The sequence below is a fragment of the Nuphar pumila genome, chromosome 9, assembly GCF_984573655.1.
Source record: "Nuphar pumila chromosome 9, dmNupPumi1.hap1.1, whole genome shotgun sequence".
Taxonomy (NCBI): Eukaryota; Viridiplantae; Streptophyta; class Magnoliopsida; order Nymphaeales; family Nymphaeaceae; genus Nuphar; species Nuphar pumila.
This window is the reverse complement of record NC_143257.1, coordinates 9,768,624-9,789,265: the sequence shown is the minus strand read 5'-3', so window position 1 is coordinate 9,789,265 and position 20,642 is coordinate 9,768,624. Positions and strand designations below refer to the sequence as shown.

Genomic DNA, 20,642 nt, shown 5'->3' with positions numbered 1-20,642 from the left:
CGCGGATTTATTCTTCATCCTTTTGGTTGGCCAATAGAAAGATTTTGAATTTTGAATCCTTTTTCGCAAAAGCTTTGTCCTTTCGGAAGTAATACTGAAGGTATTCTGAGGCACAATTTTATGTGATAAAGATGTTGAAATCAACAACTATTTTTCATGGCAAATTGGCAAAATATTCCTGAAATCCTTGGTGAAAGAAATCACTTGAGATCTAAATGACACATCTGTGGCTAGATTCTCCTCTCCTTTCCCCAAAGGAGAGACTCAGGCTTGACCCTTACCTGAACGGGTAATAAAGAAGATACTCATCTCTTTCCTAAAGAGGAGGTGTTTGCAAAACGAACTTTCGAAGAGAAATAAAGTTTTCGTCAAAACTCCCTACTTCTAGGCTTCTCTTATGGAAAGGGGGTCGCTAACAAAGATTGAAAGGATATCATAGAGGAACGAGTCCATCACACTCTCCCTGGAAAAAGGGTCCTCGACGATGGGGTGGCCTAACAAAAGACATTTAGGGTTACAAGAAGGATGAGCTTCCGTCGAAACTCTCCTTGGAAAAAGGGTTCTTTGTATGACAATAAAGATTGTTTTGCAAACTGTTCGTGAAGCACGAGTCCCTTCAAACTCTCTTTAGAAAAAGGGGTACAACGAACGAACAATAAAGACATGCGAGAAGAACGAGCTCCCTCGAACTTTCCTTGGAAAAAGGGTTCCTCGCAAGAGAAGATGATTGATGATGGTATTGGGTGACCCAAAAGGGTCGAAATTGGGAATTGGTTCATTGGGAATGACATAGGTTCGATAGGGATTCAGCCTAAGAACGACATTGGTTCAATTGAGAACGACATTGGTTTATTGGAAACGACATGGGTTCAATAGGGATTCAGCCTAAGAACGACATTGGTTCATTTGAGAACGGCATTGGTTCACTGGGAACGACATGGGTTCAATAGGGATTCAGCCTAAGAACGACATTGGTTCATTTGAGAACGACATTGGTTCACTGGGAATGACATGGGTTCGATAGGGATTCAACCTAAGAACGACATAGGTTCAGTTGAGAACGGCATTGGTTCACTGAGAACGACATGGGTTCAATAGGGATTCAGCCTGAGAACGACATAGGTTCAGTTGAGAACGACATTGGTTCACTGGGAACGACATGGGTTCAATAGGGATTCAGCCTAAGAACAACATTGGTTCATTTGAGAATGGCATTGGTTCACTGGGAACGACATGGGTTCGATAGGGATTCAGCCTAAGAACGACATTCATTCATTTGAGAACGGCATTGGTTCACTGGGAACAATGGGTTCGATAGGGATTCAGCCTAAGAACGACATAGGTTCAGTTGAGAACGACATTGGTTCACTGGGAATGACATGGGTTCAATAGGGATTCAGCCTAAGAACGACATTGGTTCATTGGGAATGACATGGGTTCAATAGAGATTCAGCCTAAGAACGACATTGGTTCATTGGGAACGTCATTGGTTCACTGAGAACGACATGGGTTCAATAGAGATTCAGCCCAAGAACGACATTGGTTCATTGGGAACGTCATTGGTTCACTGGGAACGACATGGGTTCAATAGGAATTCAGCCTAAGAATGACATTTGTTCAATTGAGAACGACATTGGTTCACTGGGAACGACATGGGTTCAATAGGGATTCAGCCTAAGAACGATATTGGTTCAATTAAGAACGACACTGGTTCACTGGGAACGACATGGGTTCAATAGGGATTAAGCCTAAGAACGTGGATCAGGAGGACTTCAACTACAAATCACATATCTGAAAAATATCAATCCAAAAAGAGTTCGACCTAAGGACTGTAAAGAATATTGGATCAGGAGGACTTCAACCTACAGATCAAATTTTTGTCAATGGGATTAGTTCCGAAGGAGTTCAACCTAAGAACCGAGGATTAGTAGGACTTCAACCTACAAATCGAAATTTTGAGAACGAGATTGGTTCGAAAGGGGTTCAGCCTAAGAACCACTGGGTTGAGAAGGACTTTTGGTTCACAAAGGGGTTCAACCTATGAGCCGTATTGGTTTGACAAGCGTTCAACCTACAAATCACATTGACTCCGCAGGGGTTCGACCTATGAACTATCAATTCCATGGGGATTTAACCTAAGGATCACATCGGTTCTGCAGGGGTTTGACCTACGAACTATCAATTCCATAGGTATTTAACCTAAGATCACATTGATTCTGTAGGGGTTCAACCTATGAACTATCAATTTCATCGGGATTTAACCTAAGGATCACATCGGTTTCGCAGGGGTTCGACCTACAAACTATCAATTCCATAGGGATTTAACCTAAGATCACATTGGTTCTGTAGGGGTTTGACCTACGAACTATCAATTTCATAGGGATTTAACCTAAGATCACATTGGTTCTGCAGGGGTTCGACCTACGAACTATCAATTTCATAGAGATTTAACCTAAGGATCACATCGGTTTCGCAGGGGTTCGACCTACAAACTATAAATTCCATAGGGATTTAACCTAAGATCACATTGGTTCTGCAAGGGTTCGACCTACGAACTATCAATTTCATAGGGATTTAACCTAAGGATCACAGTTTAAGAAGGAAGGGTTCAACTTATGGGTTTTGAATTTGGGAAATAAAAATTCTTAGTTCATGATTTGAATGGACCATCATAGTTAACTTCTCAAGGCTTGTTTTCAGGATTAACCCCTTCCCCTGAGCGGAGAAGCTTGATGCAAATGCAGATGAATGCGAATGAATGCATGCAAATGTATGTAAAATGATATAAATGGGTGCACATGTGTGCAAAATGGGAGATTTGTTTGATCCTGCCTACATACAGAAAGTTTTGAAGACAATTTTCAAAGTAATGCCCCAGTGTAACGGGGGAATAAGAAAGGATAAGTAATTGATATTTGATGATAATTTTCTGAAGATAACGAGGAGAAAACTGACAATGAGCTTCTTGGTTAATCAGAGAGGCACTTTGAAAAAGGTTACCCCTTGTAAGAAGACATTTAAACATTTGCAAATGAGGAATATAAAAGATGATGCCAGGCCATAAGAAAGATTGACAAATTTATTAATGCATTGAAGAAGGAAATAACAAATTGATAGAAGAACTGGGACTGCATTGTCCCTTCAAAATGACAAAATGATGAAAATGACATAGTCTCGACATTGTCAATTTTTTAGAAAACTTGCTCAGGATGGTCGACTGACATCTTCCTCATCTTCAATAAGGATATTCTTGTCAATGCAATCTTGAATGATATTCTTCAGAACGAAACAATTCTTAGTGTCATGTCCTACTGCTCGATGAAATTTACAAAATTTTTCTTTGAATCTGCCCATGATTGTTGCGGGATCAACTGCTTTAGGTAAACGGATCATATCTTTTGCGAGCATGTATTCCATAACACTCTCTAGTGTCTGGTTCAGAAGGGTGAACTTTCGATCCGTACTCTAATCCTTGCGCTTTGGCTTTTCTTGATCTTTCTCTTTATAATGAGGACTAGATTGAAGAGGCTTATCATTGTTGGAGAACTTTCCTTTTCGGCCCTTGGATCCCTCTGAATAGTTATCATGATTCTTCTTATTGTTTTTGCTATCATTGGCAGAAAGAGTGAAGTGAGCCTTCTTCTTCTGCTCATTCTGATTGTTACCCTTTGTAAAGATGAAGCCTTCATAAACTCCATTTTCCATGCTTAGCTCGTGCCACTCGGCTCGTTCTGTCAGTTCGATGAAGGTTTTTTACGGTGTCGTGGAAATGAGACCCCTCAAGGGTTGTGAAAAATTATTCAAGATTAGTGACAATGCATGCCCGAGTAATGTTGGCCAGTAATAATCGGGAGGTTTGGGGAGGCACTAAAAGGGTCACGGTTTTTCCCAGGACTCCTTTTTGGGATACTAGCTTGGGACGTTTATTAATTGTTTCTATAATTGATTAAACATTATATTTAATATAAACTTTATTTATTGAGACTAGTTGATAGTGTGTTTTAAATTAATTATATTAAATATGTGGATTGTTTACGTAATTCTAGTCTTGAGTGTGTGTTCATAAACTATAACCCACAAAATGCTTAAATCAGTTTCCAAATAAGTCTTTTATTGTATCTTTTGGATAATAACGTGTTCAGAGACTATAAAAAAAAATTATTAAAATTTCAGTTTTAAAAATTAGAGTGTTATAGACTTGGTATCAAAGCTAGGGAAAAAAATTGACTTTTAGCACGCCGAACAACCGACCATCACTATGCGTATGTTCCAATATGGTTTTGTTGCTCTAAATATATTGTTACTTGAAAACTGTAGTATAATACGAGAACTTAAACATGTGATTGGGACACTACATGTGAGTTTGGGTAGAAACTCATTCTGCTTTCTAATCTACTTTTGAATAGAGAGTATGGCATACGAGATGCAATGATATTATGAATATCTTCAACAACCTCGTCGGGATTATAGGTATGCAGGCAATGACCATGCAGGTTGTGAGAGCTAATCTCCCACAGGTGGCTCAAGATAGACAGGCCACTAGGGGTGGTGGCATGTCCTACAAGAGGTTTATGGATATGGACTTGTATGTATTCACAGGCATGGTTGATTCAAAGATCACTGAAAACTGGGTCTAAGGGATTAAGAGAAATTTTTGCATGTTAGAGGTCTCAGCAGACAGGCAGGTCACATATGGGACATACCGTCTGAAGGAACAGGCATAAAAGTGGTGGGATACTACCCATGCAGTCTGTTTCTATGGTGGATAGGTTACCTGAGGATAATTTCTCCAAGTCTTTAATGAGACATACTTTTTGAAGCACGCCTGGGATAAGAAAATGCAGGAGTTTGTGGGCTTGCATCAAACGGGGAGTCTGGAGGACTACATCTTCAAATATCAGGGGTTAGAGCACTACTACTCCAATCTCTACACTAAGGAGGCCGATCGGGCTATAAAATTCATCCAAGATTTGAAGTCAGCCCTAAGGACCAAGGTCTACACACATGGGCCTAGGACATTGAGTGAGGCCATCGAAGTAGCCATACTGTTGAATAATGACTAGTTCGAATCCCAAAAGTTGAAAGGGAAGAAGTCATAGCAACAGTCAAGTGGCCAAAAGACCTTTGGCTAGAAAAGGAAGTTCAGAGGGAAGAAGTTTGTATCCCAAGCCAAGCGACAACAACAGAGGATTGATCAGTGTTGTCCCAAGTGTAATTGGTCCAACAACAGGAAGCTTTGTCCATGGGACATAGGAGCGTGTCTTCAATGTGAATAGATGGGACACTTCATCAGGGAGTGTTTGCAGAGGATGTCAACTGGAGGGATCCGACCAGTTGAGGGTCAGCCTCAGTAGTCTAAGCAACGCCAACAGCAACAGCAAGGTCAAAAGAAGACCATTGACCGCGTCTATGCTACCATGACTTTTAAAGTGGAGTAAAATGCTAACATCATCGAAGGTACCCTTCTTATCATGGGTTTTGATGCTAGGGTCCTCTTTGATTCAAAAGTGACCCATTCTTTTGTGTCTATAAAATTTTTTATGTATGCTGAATGTAAATCCTATAAATTTGAGTTATGTTCTTGAAATTATAACACCCTTGACCGATAGAACCATTGCTCATAAGTATTTGCCTGATGTGGAGGTCAAGATAGTAGGGAAGAATCTATCTGCCAACCAAATCATTTTCAACATAATTGGGTATAATTTCATTCTAGAGATAGACGGGCTACATAAGCATTATGCTTGTATAGAGTGCCATGATTGGAGAATCATGTTTGTTTGCCCAGATCAGTCTATCTTAGATTATAGGGTAGAAAAGCCTATAGAGAAGGTCAAGTTGATCTCAGCCCTTAAGGATCACAAATGGGTTGAGAATGGTTGTAAAGCCTTCTTGGCTAGTGTTACACTGTCAAAGTTTGGACCTACTAGCTTGAGAGATTTGGACATGGTAAACTAGTTCAAGAACATGTTTTTAGAGGAGCTACCTGGGTTACCTCCTACTCAAGAAGTTGACTTTACTATAGAGTTGGTGTCTGGGATGACAACAATCTCTAAAGCCCCTTACTATATGGCATCAACTGATTTTGAGGAGATGAAAAAGAAGTTGCAAAAATTGCTTGATAATAGATTTATTCGGCGTAGCATTTCACCATGGGAGCATTAATCCTCTTCGTGAACAAAAAGGACAGATCTATGAGGTTATGCATTGATTATAGGATGTTTAATCAGACGATCATAAAGAATAAGTACCCATTGACGAGCATCAAAAACTTATTCAATCAACTCTAGAGTGCTAAGCTAAATATGAAATTAAGAATTTTTGGACTTAATACCTTAATTGAGAACGTAGAAATATTTATTTTTAACTAAGTTAATAGTATTTTGAAGGTATTTTTTAAGATCGACCTGCGATCTGGATATCATTAGTTGATAATAATGGATAAGGACATCCCTAAAATAGTGTTTAGGACACGTTACGAGCACTATGAGTTCATACCATTTGGGATCACGAATGCCCCCAACAACTTTTATGGATCTTATGAATAAAGTGTTTAGACCCTATCTGGATTCTTTCATAAGCATCTTCATTGACGTTATTCTGGTGTATTTCAAGGATCTAGACCAACACAGAGATCACCTGAGGATAGTGTTGTAACCCTTAGAGAACATCAGTGGTGCACTAAGTTCTCTAGGTGTGAGTTTTGGCTCGAGTAGGTTATATTCTTGGGCTACGTGATTTTAAAGGACAGAGTATCCATGGATCTTTTGAAGGTGACTTAATTTCAATCAAATTTGAGAATTTAGTTTGGACTTTTAATGATTATAATAAATTCTTAAGAATCGACTTTTGGACTTTTTGAATGTGGCAACAGTTTTGGATTGGGAGTCACTTAAGAATATTAGTGGGATACATAGTTTTATGGGTTTAGCAGGGTACTATGAGCATTTTATATAATACTTTTCATGGATTGCTCTGATTATGACTAAGTTGCTACGTAAATGAACCAAGTTCATATGGGATGCCAAGTGTGAGGAGAGCTTTAGGACTTTAAAGGAGAGACTCACTATAGCACCAGGTTTGACCTTGCTGTCTGGGTAAGGAGGGTTCGTAGTTTATACAGATGCCTCAGGCACAGGACTATGAGGAGCCTTTATATAGCACAGGAAGGTGATAGCTTATGCCTCTTGATAGTTGAAGGTACATGAGAAAAACTACACTACTCATGACCTAGAATTGGTAGCAGTAGTGTTTGCCTTAAAGATTTGGAAGCACTACTTATACAGTAAGCAGTTGAAGGTATTTACTGACTACAAGAGCCTCAAATATCTTTTCACATAAAAAGAGCTCAACACGATGCAACACAGATGACTCAAGTTCATTAAGGATTATGAATTCACCATTGTCTATCACCCAGGAAAGGCAAATGTAATGGTAGATGCCCTTGGTCATAAAGAAAATAACATTTGAAATATTTACGAAATTAGCGATGGAAAAATTTTCGTCGCCAAATGCGTCGCTAAGTAGCGACGGATTCGCGACAGAAAAATTTTGTCGCAAAACCCATCACACTTAGCGACGGATGTGGCGACGAAATATTTTCCGTCGCTATTTAGCGACGGATTTGTCGATGAAAACATTATGTCGCTAATTGTCGATGTAAAATGCTTGCTAGTTAGCGACGGAGTAGCGACAGAATGTTTTCGTTGCCCATCTGTCACTAAATGTCAATGTAAAATGCCCGATTAGGACACGAAATCATTTTTTTCCTGGCTCTCTCTATCTCACCCACGCCGCTCTCCGTCGACCGCCCCCTCCCTCTCTTCGACTACTGCTCCCTCCCCCTCCCTCCTGCTTTCCGTCGACCGCCCCCTCCCTCCCTCTCTCTGGCCGTCGACCGCCCCCTCCTCTGCTCTGCCTCTCGTCTCCGGCCCCCTTTCTTGCGGAAGTCGGTGACTAAAGCTGCCGGTGGGCTCGGCGACCCATCGCCTCCTCCCCTGTCCCCTCCCTCTCTCCGGTGACTGCCCTCTTCCTCTTTGGCGTTCTTGCGCACGCCGGCAGGAGCTCCATCGCCAGCAAGCTGCCGCCATCATCTGCAACCAAAAATCATCATTGACCTACGTCTCTTCTTCATTCTTCGCAGTTCAAACCACAACAAATAAGGTACGGGTTTCTCTCCAAAATCGATCAGTAAAGAGATTTTGCATGGGTCATTCAAACTTGGGTTGGGATCAAATATAAAATTTGTATTTTTTTGTTTTATTGAAAAGAAATTGATAGAATCTGTATTAACAACAATGTAAAACTTGTATTTCCTTGTTTAGAATCATTTTTCCTTGGGTTTGCGATGGATTTGTATGACCCTTAAAATTTTGTATGGATTTGGGGTTTGTGGGGTTTTAAAACAGACAACTCTCTGTTTTGTTGGGTTCACACTAGGTTTTAAACACCCTTTTAAATTTGTATGTTTTTTTTATTTTTGTACATGTAAACAGATTTGAATGGTTTTTATTAACTGTGCATATGTATGTAGATCAGTATAGTCATTATTAACTGAGTATGTGGATGGGATCAGTATGGTTTTTGTTGATAAATTGTGCATGTGGATCGGAATTTACTGTTAAAACTGGTATAGTTATATGGAGATCAAGCATGTGCATTGATTTCCTTTGATTCACATGAACTCAAAGCCTGTAAATTCATGTTAAATCTAGATTCTAGTTAGTCATGCATAAGGGGTATTCTTGTTGGAATTTAAATCAGATTTGTATATTTGTTTTGGTCAGCTGAATTTGCATATTGTTTGGTCATGTGTATCAGTATTTTTAACATCGAAAAATCTATAGCTTTATAAAATATGCATTATTGTTAAAATGTAATATATATATATATATATATATATATATATATATATATATATATATGAGCAAGATCAGTAAAATGGAATTTCATTACAACCAAAAGTCGTCGCTTTTACTGATCGAATTTCAATATTTGAATAAAATTGAATTTCATTGCAATGCTTTTACTGTTTGTTACTGATTTTCTTTATGTTCCTTCATCTGTGGTATCTGATGAAGAACCAGGGTTGTCAAGAAACAGTTTCACTACAGATGTAACTGGAGGGTCTGATAAGAGGCAAGAGAAGGCAGTTTTAAACAAAAAAATTGATAGAAGTAAATGAAAATGAATTCTATATATACAGAAGGTGCCTAAAAGTGTGTTGCAAGGCTAAGGATGTTTCTTTAATTTGCTTATTCTTGGTGTGTGTTCAATTTGCTTATTCTTGTTGGAAATTCTTAATCTTTTTGTTTCATGATCTTATAATTTTGGCTAACAACAATAGGGTTCCTCTTTTGACTGCCTTAGAACACATATGAGTATGATAGAATCACATATAAAGTTTTTGACTGCCTTAGAACACATATGAGCATGATAGAATCACATATAAAGTTTTTTTACTGTCTTAGAACACATATGAGTATGATTGAATCACATATAAAGTTTTTTTACTGCCTTAGAACACATATGAGCATGATTGAATTAATATGCAAGTTTTTGACTGTTTTATAACACATATGAGCATTTTGTTTGTATTTTGTTTATGAATATTAACAGTTTGGTTCTCTTGTAGGATGATGGAGATGATCAACATAAAGGAGCTGACGGAGGTATGGAGGGAGGGGTAGATCGAGAAAATGAAGATGATGATGCCTCAAATCTTGACGACGATTAGTTTCATGTATTTAATTTGTTTGACATACTTGTAATTAATTATAACTTGGCAAAGATTGTATTTTATTGTTTAACTTAGAACCTATGTTAGTTTTGTTTCACCTATATATGTATTTTGTTTTTTATAAGCAGGTTATATGAATTGTATTATGAAAAAAAAAATCTCGAGTTTCATAATTCAAATTTTTTTTTTAAATTAGCCACAGATTAGAGACGGATTATGTCTGTCGCCAAGTCATCGCCAATTTCATACAGGTGATGGTTTGTGACGGACTTTAATCCGTCGCTAATGTGCCGACCAAAAGTTAGCGATGGATTTTATCCAGATATAATCCATCGCCAGTCCGTCGCTAATTAGCAACGGACATAAGTTATCGCTAATTAGCGACGGATTGGCGACAGATAAAGTTTGTCGCAATTTAGCGACTAGAATTATGCGACGGACGCTCTTCATCGCTAAATGCATTTAGTGATGGATAGTGTCCGTCGCTAATACGCATTTTTTTTGTAGTGTTATTTCCTTGACATAGAAGTTAATTATGATGAGTATGAGATAATTTTGTCTCAAGAAAAATATGCTCCAGGTTTGCTTGACTGGGAAAAAACTGAAAGATTGTAAACTTGTTGTCATTCTCATGGCTGAAAGAATTTTACAAGGCCGAAAAGGAGAAAAAGATTTCCATGATCTCACATTTTATATAAGTTTGGTTGGGGATCTGATGTGATCCTTTCCCACCGTGAATGAAACAAATATCAAATCAACATGGTGGAAAAGTGCAAGTGAGCTTCAAAATTTTCCACCACCAACCACTTTTTATAAGTAAATTGATTCATACATCCCTCCTATGAATGCTTTTCGCATGTGCTGAGCTGGCAGTACTTTTTAAAAACGAGCAACCATTCTCATGTAAAGCATTTCCTTTTAACATGTAAATGGAACAAACGAGGCCTAAGAAGAGACACTCAACATGGGAAACCGGCTTTGTGTAAAGAGAAAGACTTCAGTTGCATGAAAATTTTCAGGATCTACCAATGAGCTTATGCACATGAGGACTTAACACTTAACAGGTTGGGTACTGCCAATCCAAACCCATATTGGATCTGGAAGGGTCAGAGACTCAAGGTTTCATAGCAAAGCAAGTGGTCCAATTAACTATCCAGATCAGACCTGTGAGGTCCAGTTAGCATATTGGAGATGGGAATGGTTTATGAAATTCCATACCAGAACCTGGTCTGTCCCCATCATTGTTTAAGATCTACAATTTTCAATGTTAAGAACCTTAAAAAAAATTTATTTTACCAGGTATTGGCTGTTTTTTTCCCTGTTGTAGGTCTGTTAAAACCCTGATCCGGACCTGGTAACATCACTTCTTAGTTGGATCTGGGTCCAGACCCACCCAATTCTAGGTGAGGTTTAGCCTGTTGACGCCCATAACTTAAAGCATACATCAACTGTACTGTGCTGTCGCATCGGTGCACACTACATACGGAAAGTATTCGATACTCTTGGATCGTATTTTTTCAATGTAAAACTATAATTTTATGAGGGTTGAAATTTTGATAAGTTCCGTTAATTTGTCAACCCCTGCAAAATCTTACATACACATAGGAATAACATGATCCAATCGCTGATTTTTATTAACTCAAACATGTAAAAATATTACAGTTTTTTATTAGGGGCTTTCTTACCCACAAGGCTAGCAAAACCTTAACCCCCACTACATGTGGTAGTGACTAGTGAGGACGTCTAGGACAAAAGGCCCAAGACAAAAAAAATGAGCAGAGCAGATTGCATAACCAGGCTATGCAGTAATCCCAGCAATCACCTTTCAAGATATCTCGTTCTTAAAAGTGGCAAATGGTGTTCTTTTTTCCCTAAAAAGTGGCTAATGGTGTTTACTCTGGATCTTCAAAACTCAATAGCCAGATAGCTATTCATGATTCAAAATCACTTTTTTGCCTCATTTCTTCTGCTTTCAGTCTAACGAGTTACATGTGAACGAACTGGACCCAGCAACATCATCAGTTAGGCTCTGTTTGGGAACAAGAAATGGGAGTGGAGATCGGGAGTTAATAAATGCTACCTAACCCGTTTACCCTCATTGACGCTTTTTTCGATTTATAACCCATAGAAGCCGCACACAGCACAAAGACCTAGTCACACTGGCTCAGCCTGCCATACCTACAGTCGTCGTGCCGGCAGCATAAAACTCTGAGGCGTAAAACTCTGAGTTTAGGACCCCTGCCCCAGGGCCTATGCTACGGGTTGGCTTGCGCAAAAGGGTGATGCCCTTGAACCTTGACAGCCCGTCTAGCATCCAAGGCCCCACCCCACTACGCTAACCCCCCTTGGGGTCCCTCATTGATGCCTGGAAGCCAGGTTTTGGGAGTTTGGAAGGGTGACGGGAGTGGAGAAGAGAGTGGAGATAGGGTGCGGATCAGGTCATGCTGAACATGAGTGTTTTTGCTCATGCGGACATCGTGGCCGTCTGTTTGCATTTTAGATGAATGACACGTGGTTTTGTTGACTTTTGAGCTTTTTAAAATGCAAATGGGATGGCCACGATGTCCGCATGAGCAAAAACGCTTATGTTCAGCATGACCTGATCCGCTTCCATGGAGATGGGGTTTTTTTAAACGTCCTTACAAGGATTTAGTTGAAAACTCCACGCTCATCACTCTTTTTTCTTCTCCACTCCCATCACCCTCCTCTCATCTCCTCTTTCCACTTCCAAGAGAGGGACACATCCGTTCTTTGAAAAAGGCAATTACCTTGCCAGATCCGTGCACAGCTATAGAATGGTCACAATGATTAAAGATACTTGTTTTTAGATAAGAAAAGATGGGAGATTGAGGCCAACTCCTTTATCTTCAGGTTAGTTTAATAGAAGTTAAGCTAAGATAGAAGGCTCAATACATAGCCAAATGGAGGGTTGGACCGTCTTTCTTTCCATGACAGTCCCTCCCCGTCGGTGATGAACTAGAGATGCAATAAAAGAGAAGGCAGACTGGGAAATCTGGTTGAAAAGGAGAATTCTTTGGGTCATCAAATCTTTGATCAGCTATTATTTACTGCATTCAATGCAAAAAGTTAGTTGTTATAGCGAAGGGAACGTTGTAAGGCATCAGTTTCCCTAAATTCTATAGACCTAAAAAGCTAGGTGCTATAGTGATAGCCATAAGGGAATGTTGGACCAATCTTATCAGAATCGAACCTGTTCTTCACTCTCTTAGAAAATCGGCTATATATCGGTTTATTTTTATTTTTTAGGTTTTAAAATAATTATAATATTGATCAGGAGTTTGATTGTTTAGGCATTAAACGCATATTTTATAATTGGTTAGATGGGACCCTGTAAGTAACCATTTACTCTATATCTGCATTTTCATAGTTTTCCTCATTTTTTATTTTCTATGATTTTTGAACATTTTTTTAAAACATGAAAAATGTAAAAAGGACGATTCATTCAATTCTGAATCGGCTGAGTCCCGGCGTCGTTTCGGAAAAACAATGTGGTTGAGTTACTGATTCTGATAACATTGATCTACAGTACTGACATCAGAACACGGAGCTTTCGCACTAAAAAGGCAATAATGCCAGAAAAAACAGTAGGCTACTGTCTAAAATTAAAAATGTCCACTTTTCTGATCATGGATGAGCAGATTGTTGCAACCAAGCCATAACATTCACACAGCAAATTCTTGAGTGGCTACCTCCTCACTGGTGGGGTAACACCTCTTCCAAGAGTAGCAGGGGCTCCACGACCTGCGGCCTGGGCCTGCAAACCAAAGATATCATCAGGGCCTACATTTTACATGCTCAATCAACCTTGTGACGTCCAAGAAGCAGAACACACGTTGTTAGATCCTAAAAGATTGGAATAACGAGCGAGAGCCAAAAATCATCCACCTCTCAAAATTCACCACCATCATAAAAATCTTGCAGCATTCATTGGATGCTCTCTCAAGTGCGGTTGCATAAAACCTCAAAAAGCAGATAGTTTTGAGAGAATCTACGAATAAAAAAATGAAGCTGCAGTATGGCCAACTACTTGCAACATGAACAAGCTGGAAGAAATCAACTTTTCAACATACTAAATTCCAGACACCTTACAAGAATCAAACTCTGAAATCTTTTCTAAAGATCCTTCAAATCACCAAGTTGGATGCACATATTAAATCAGAAGTGTATGAACCTAGGAATTTAGTCCAATAAAAACCAAATTCTGATTCCGATTCAGAGATCTGTCAACATCTATGTAGTGGTTTGAGCTACCAAATCCTAGTGAGTTTCTGTTTGTTTTGCAACCTTTAAGAGTTGAGCAGATTTTTCCCATTCATCCAACGGTGGAGATGGCAAATAAGTGTGCGTATTGGACACCAGCAGCAGACATTGGTAGGGAATCTAATTCAGAGAAGAAGTAGCCTAATCTTGACAACATTGTTTCTCATGATCTTGAGTATGTGAATGGGTTACTCCCTGAAAGAAATATGATGGATGAGACTGGTTCTCACAAATATAAACTGAAACACCACTTTTGGTTGAAGTTTTGTTTAGTTTGAACGGGTAATTCCTCCCAAAAAAGGGCATCAATCATCATAAATGATAACCACAGAGCTGCATCAAAACATGGAGTTAATCAACTACTGAAATATTATGAGACTTACTCGTGCACGCATTGCAACAGCACGGCCACGGCCAACTCCCAAAGAAGAACCCTTGCCCTGCAATAAATTCAAATAATCAGTGAACCAATTAAACAAGAATTAAGTGGATAGGGAACAAACAGTTTTATGCATACCCTGATTCTTGCATCAAGACGTTTGAACATTGGAGCATTCTTCAGCATATCAGGTATGACCATGAACCTGAATAAATTCACTCTATGAGATCTCTATTATTAGTACAATGAAATATAGCACCAACTACTAAGAAATCAACCTGACTTTGCTACCACGGATGAAAACATGCTCTAACTGTGACACCCTTCCATCCTGCCAGAAAAAACATTCAGCAGCAGATACAATGAATATTTTCATGAAAAGGATACTTAGTTCAGATGAAGGTTCTCTGTTTATAGAGAGCAAATGAAAATTTGAGGCTGATTTGCTTCTCATCAATGAGTCACAACAATACATATAGTAAAACTATGGGTACCTATGAACATTTGAAACTCCTTGAACCAATCCAAGTTACGATCCTTAGATCTGAAGTAGAAGATATGCCAATTTTGACACAAAACTTGGTATTTATTATTGCCACTAAGTAAAATGTCCAATTTTAGTTTCAGGTACAGAACTTGCACAAAAATTGCGCCATAAAAAAATAGCAGCACTAAAAAGGTTCATTTGGAAAGATTAATGATACGTTAACACAAAGACGGCCACCTCGGCATCCTTAATGGCCAGGACTGCTGATTTAAAGGTTCATCATTTATCCAAATGTCCCACTAGAATTTTGACCTATCTTCAGGCTTAATCTCTCCTTAAAACTTCTGTAAAACCTTTGTCTAACCTTTCCAAATTCTAAAGCCATTATGCCAATCAGAAGAGGTGCAACTTTCAGGCAATTCCACTAAATTTTTATTTCCCAAGAGTACAGACCATTGTCTGTCTAGCTTGAGAAACAACACCCACTCTGATTTGGAAGGATATTTATCGTGAAACCCCACTCTTCATGAGACACACTCTTCTAATCACAAGGCTACATAATCTGGTTGGGAGGAACACTAATCTCCAAGAGACCGACTGCCACTTATATGACTGTTGATCATTCCATAAGAATTTAAATAAAATCTTTAACAGTCTATTTTTTACCCCTTAGGAATGTCAAACAAGGATAAGAGATGTGAAGGGAAAATAGATAAACCAGGCTTGACAAAAAACTATGAGAAGTCTAATTCTGCACACACACACACACACACACACACACACACACACACACACACACACACACACACACACACATGCATTCAATCCTCGAAAGCTGACTAAGTGCCACTCTCAAGATTCCTTTATCTAAACTCATTATAGTTCATAGATAGAGCTTGATGGGGGGCGGCCAAAGATAATTGATGTTGCTTTATTGCATTCCTCGTTTGTATTAAAAGTGATACAATCACATTTATCCCATAGTCACAGATATCAGTCTTCGCCATATATAGGTGAGGCAAATATCAGGATTTTGTAGGTTTTTCAACAAATATCAAGAAAATCTAGGAATTTAAAGATAAAATAAAATTCAGAAAAAATTGAAAAAAATATAGGTTAAGGAAAGAATCCTTGATATAATAGAAAGAAAATGATAGACAACCTAAATATGCAACAATTTGGTCTTAAGCATTGCATTAGATTGCAAATCACAAATATTACCTAATAGCGGCAGTCAAGATATTATCATGATAAATATAAATATCTGATATTATCAAAATATCGCCAATATCTGTGGGCATGTGACTATGATATCCTCATTAACTTCCAAGCCTGAAGGATAGAGAAGATCTGCATGATCAGACACAGGGCCACAGTTGGGTTATCTTAACATCGCAACTAAAAGTATAACATTATCAGCAAATTTCATATATATAAATGGTGGGATGCTCAAAAGGGTAGTTCCTTTAAGAAAGATCACTTCTGCCACACTTTAGAACAACCAACAAAGGCCCTCATAGTTAATGTCAAAAAGTAAAGGGGATAGAGGATCCTATTGCCTTAATCCCATGAATATGGAAATTGTCCAGCCAGATTCACCACTGCTTGGGACCACTATATTTGTTGAACAGAGAACTTCCTAATCCACTTACACAACATATCACCATAGCCCATCCCCTCCATTCAAAATATTAGTTAGCAGTATCAAAGGTTTTCACTAGTCGCTTCCATTGAAAGGAATAAGTTACTTCATCTGCAGTATTCCACACTCTTGAATTTCACTCCAAAGAGAAAAGCATGTTGATTTCATGATTTGACAGAATTTATTTTGCATTTTTTACTTATTTCTTTCATTATATATATATATATATATATATATATATATATATATATATATATATATATACATTGTTTGGATCTTATGTTAGAAGATATTAAAAAAATATCAATTTTTAAAGATACAATGGAAAAAATAAATAAAATTACAAAATATATCTATAGCCATGCATGGGTATTAAATTTGATTGAAAAGTTCACAAAGAAGAGAAAATTTTTATGTCTAGCCGTCATTCATTTTGCCACATCATATCTCACGCTTCATAGTATTAGATGTTAAAAGAAAGAGTTGAAGTCAATGCTTTTATCTTCAAATTTTAGATCTAATTATTATAAGAAGGTGGATGCTAAGAACATTGCTCATATTGTTCTTAATGATCATAAGTTTTGGATTATTATATCTTATCTAATTAAAGTTATGTTCTCTCGTGAAAGTGTTGAGATTAGTGGATGCAGATGAGCCTGCTATGAGATTTTTGTACGAGACAATAGATAGAACAAAGGAGAAAATTGCTTTAAATTTTGGTAACGTGAAAAGCAAATATAAACCTGTTTGGGAGATCATTGACAGATGATGAGACTTGCAAATCCATAAATTTTTGCATGCAGCTGCCTATTATTTAAACCCTCAATTTCATTATAGTGACAACTTCAACCCAGATGGAGAAGTTATGAGTGGTTTTTATGATTGTGTTGAAAAATTAGTTATGATGTAAATGTTCGATTGAAAATTACAACACAAATCAATGCATTTAAAAAGGCAAAGGAGTTGTGTCATTATTAATGTTTTTATCATTTTTTTATTCTTTTATTTGAAAGAAGTTGATTGGTGGAGTTTATTTGGGCACGAAAATCCTGAGTTGATAAATTTTGCAACTCGAATTCTAAGTTTGACGTGTAGTGCATTGGGTTGTGAAAAAAAATAGAATACCTTCTCTTTGGTATGTGTCACTACGTGACTTTGTATTTTGTTTTTTAAATACATTTTTATAGGTTCAATTATTTTATAATTGAATATCAATGATTTGGAATTATAGGTACATTCAAAACGGAAGAATAGACTTGAATAAAAGAAGATGAATGCACTGATTTTTGTTATGTATAATATAAAGTTAAGTGAGAGAAATATGAGAAGGAGGGCTACCAAAGACCCTATATGTCTAGATCATATAGACTCAGATGATTAGTATATTGTTGAGCAAGAAGATCCAGTATTGCCTAGCGATCCCAATTGGTTGGAGGATTCATAGTTGGATCCAAACTTCAACATAAACGTCATTGAGCATGTGCCTATTGAAGAAGCCACTTCCCATCATGATTCACAAAGTGGTTCTAAGCAAGACAATTCATCAAGAATTCTAGGTAAAACTATATTCTTTTTATTTGCTATGAATGTAAGTGTATTTTTTAAATTATATGCAATAAGTATTTAATATATGATTTTTTATTGAAGAAAAAAAAAAGCATTGATTGAGGACGTGGAGGAAGAAAGTGCAAATGATGAAGAGCCAAGTAACGAGAATAAAAGAGAACTCGTTTATATGGATTCATCAGATGATGATATTGAAAGCTTGGATATTAATAATGACGAGATACAAGATCCTATACCCTAATTTATATAATAGGATTATGTTTTTTGGGTTCTTCTTTTGCACTTGTGAAAGTTTTAAACTTGTAATATTCTCATTTTGGAGATTTTTGAACAAATACACTAACATTTGGTTGTTTATGCTAATATGCATTTTATGATGATGATGTGATGTTAAGAAATTTGATTGTTAGTGCTTGTTACTTAATTTTTTATTGAATACTCATATTTTATTTTTTAGATACTTACATAGATCAAGTTGTTGCATTAATGTTACTTTTCCATGTTAATATCATATTTTTTTATATTTATTTGAGATTTTTTATTTCTTATTGGTTATTGTTTCATCAATAAAGCATTTATTTTATTTGTTTTTTTTGTAGATATTTTTAAATGACTTTTTAAGTTAAAAAAAATTTGAGGCTTACGCTTTACGCCTCACTTTAGTTTTTGGTGGAGTGCTATGCTATGCCTCAATGCTTTTCACAACATTGTTGTCCACCATTGCATCTATTATAGCAACAAAATTAGCTCTTCTACCAACATATCTCGAATCTGTCTTGGTTAAGACAAGCTCCTATCTTGCTTACTTATTCAATAAAGCTATAACCTGCTTGTACTTGGTCAAGTGAAAGCAGGAGGTTGTTTAATGCAACCAAGTACATTTGTTAACTATCCTTCTTTTGAAGATGATTGACTATCACAAATTCAGGAAGCTCAATCAAGCATGAATTTAATCCAATTTCTCATCCTAAGCTCAAATTCTTCCATAAGGGTGTGTTTGAAATGGAGAACATTTGCCGCTTGGACAACCTGAGTGGCAAATGTTCTGAACGCAAGAGTCGCACCACTTATGCTGGACATGCGCGGGATACAATTCAAACGCATGACAACACCTGTGTGGGGACCGCAGTGTTCCCCTGCAGGATTGTACTGCGAATCAAAGGCACCCTAAAGGGGCATTTTGGAGTTTGGACAATCCCACCTATCCAGAAATGTGGGATACAGTTCTATCCACAGAAACACATTCATCAAAGGCACACAACTATCCACTAATTTGTACATTTCCACATCACGATAAAGATAACGTTTAAATACCCATTTCGACATCAACCATTGCGTCGTTTGATGCCAAACTCACACCACTGAATCCCCGGAACCATTCCTTCCTCTTTTCGTTATTGAAAACCAGAAGAAACCCATTCATCGTTTACACCGTACCCCCACTAATTTGTAGATTTCCAAATCACAAAGAATATCACACAAACACCCATCTCAACCTCAACCCTCGATCAATCCCTACAAGCCTCCACTCTCACACTGCTCCCCACTATCAACAGAACCCAAATCATATTCTCAAAACCTAAGAGTGTTTGGATGGACCCATTTATCTTGAAATGTGTGATGAGTTGGAAAATTGCATTATAAACGAAAAAAGCAATTTCCCAGCTTATCACACTTTCTTGGATAAGTGGGTGCATCCAAACACCACCTAAAAGAATATGCCGTGATTTTCCTGCATCCATTTTTTCACAAAATTGGGTAGGTTGGGATTTATGTGCTGTCGCAAAATGCAAAATCCCAACTAACCCTCGTTCTTTGGATAGGTAGGGTGACCCAAACAATAAAACAAACACAAATCTTGAAATGATGAGTAGCCAAAGAGATGGTTTGCCAGATATCCATGGGAGAGAACGGGAAACCACCAGTGATCGTTCACGCGTTCAGTTAGCGAGAGGCAGAGAAGGGAAAAGGGAAAGAAAGGAAAGAAAGAGGGACGAAATACGAACAAGGGAGAGAGCAGGAAGAGACAGAGACCTTGGCGGTGTAGGTGATGTTCTCGAGTTGGCAGTTCCAATTGTCCTCGCACTCGATCATGGAGCCTCTGTAGAGCTCTCCGCTCTTCAGCTCCACCGTCACCACATGCCCCTCAGACTCGTGTAGCAGCTTCACTGGAATGCCCAAGCTTCTACTCATCCTCCTTTGCTTGCTTCCTTCTTTGCTTCCCTGCGGGCACCGAAAACCCCTCCCAAAGCCCTACCGCTGCCCCCAGTATTGCAGCGACAGTAAAAAGGAGGGAAGGCTCATGGAATTTAGACTTAAGTAAGACAGTGATATTAACGGATCGGGTTTTATCCGATGTACCACGTAAACCGATTTTGTTTAGTCGGATTTGGTAAGTCAAAACCATATCTGATTATAATCGGATGCGTGTACGGTATTGATTTTTTTATACTGAATCGGACGTATATGTGGATTTGATGACTATTATGAACCCGATTCTTATACTACTTGAAGACGGATGGGGAGCAGGAGTGTACCAAACTATTTT

General features: G+C 38.0%; 1 protein-coding gene across 1 annotated transcript; it reads right to left on the bottom strand.

The window, feature by feature from the left end:
* Positions 1-13,183: 13,183 nt before the first annotated feature.
* Positions 13,184-20,367, bottom strand: LOC149828400 (small nuclear ribonucleoprotein SmD3b-like). Its single transcript, XM_090016835.1, has 5 exons — positions 20,129-20,367; positions 14,678-14,730; positions 14,538-14,604; positions 14,404-14,460; positions 13,184-13,514 (listed from the first exon to the last, which is right to left on the bottom strand). The coding sequence occupies exons 1-5, from the start codon at positions 20,285-20,287 to the stop codon at positions 13,446-13,448; spliced, it is 405 nt and encodes a 134-aa protein (XP_089872961.1). The 5' UTR covers positions 20,288-20,367; the 3' UTR covers positions 13,184-13,445.
* Positions 20,368-20,642: the final 275 nt, after the last annotated feature.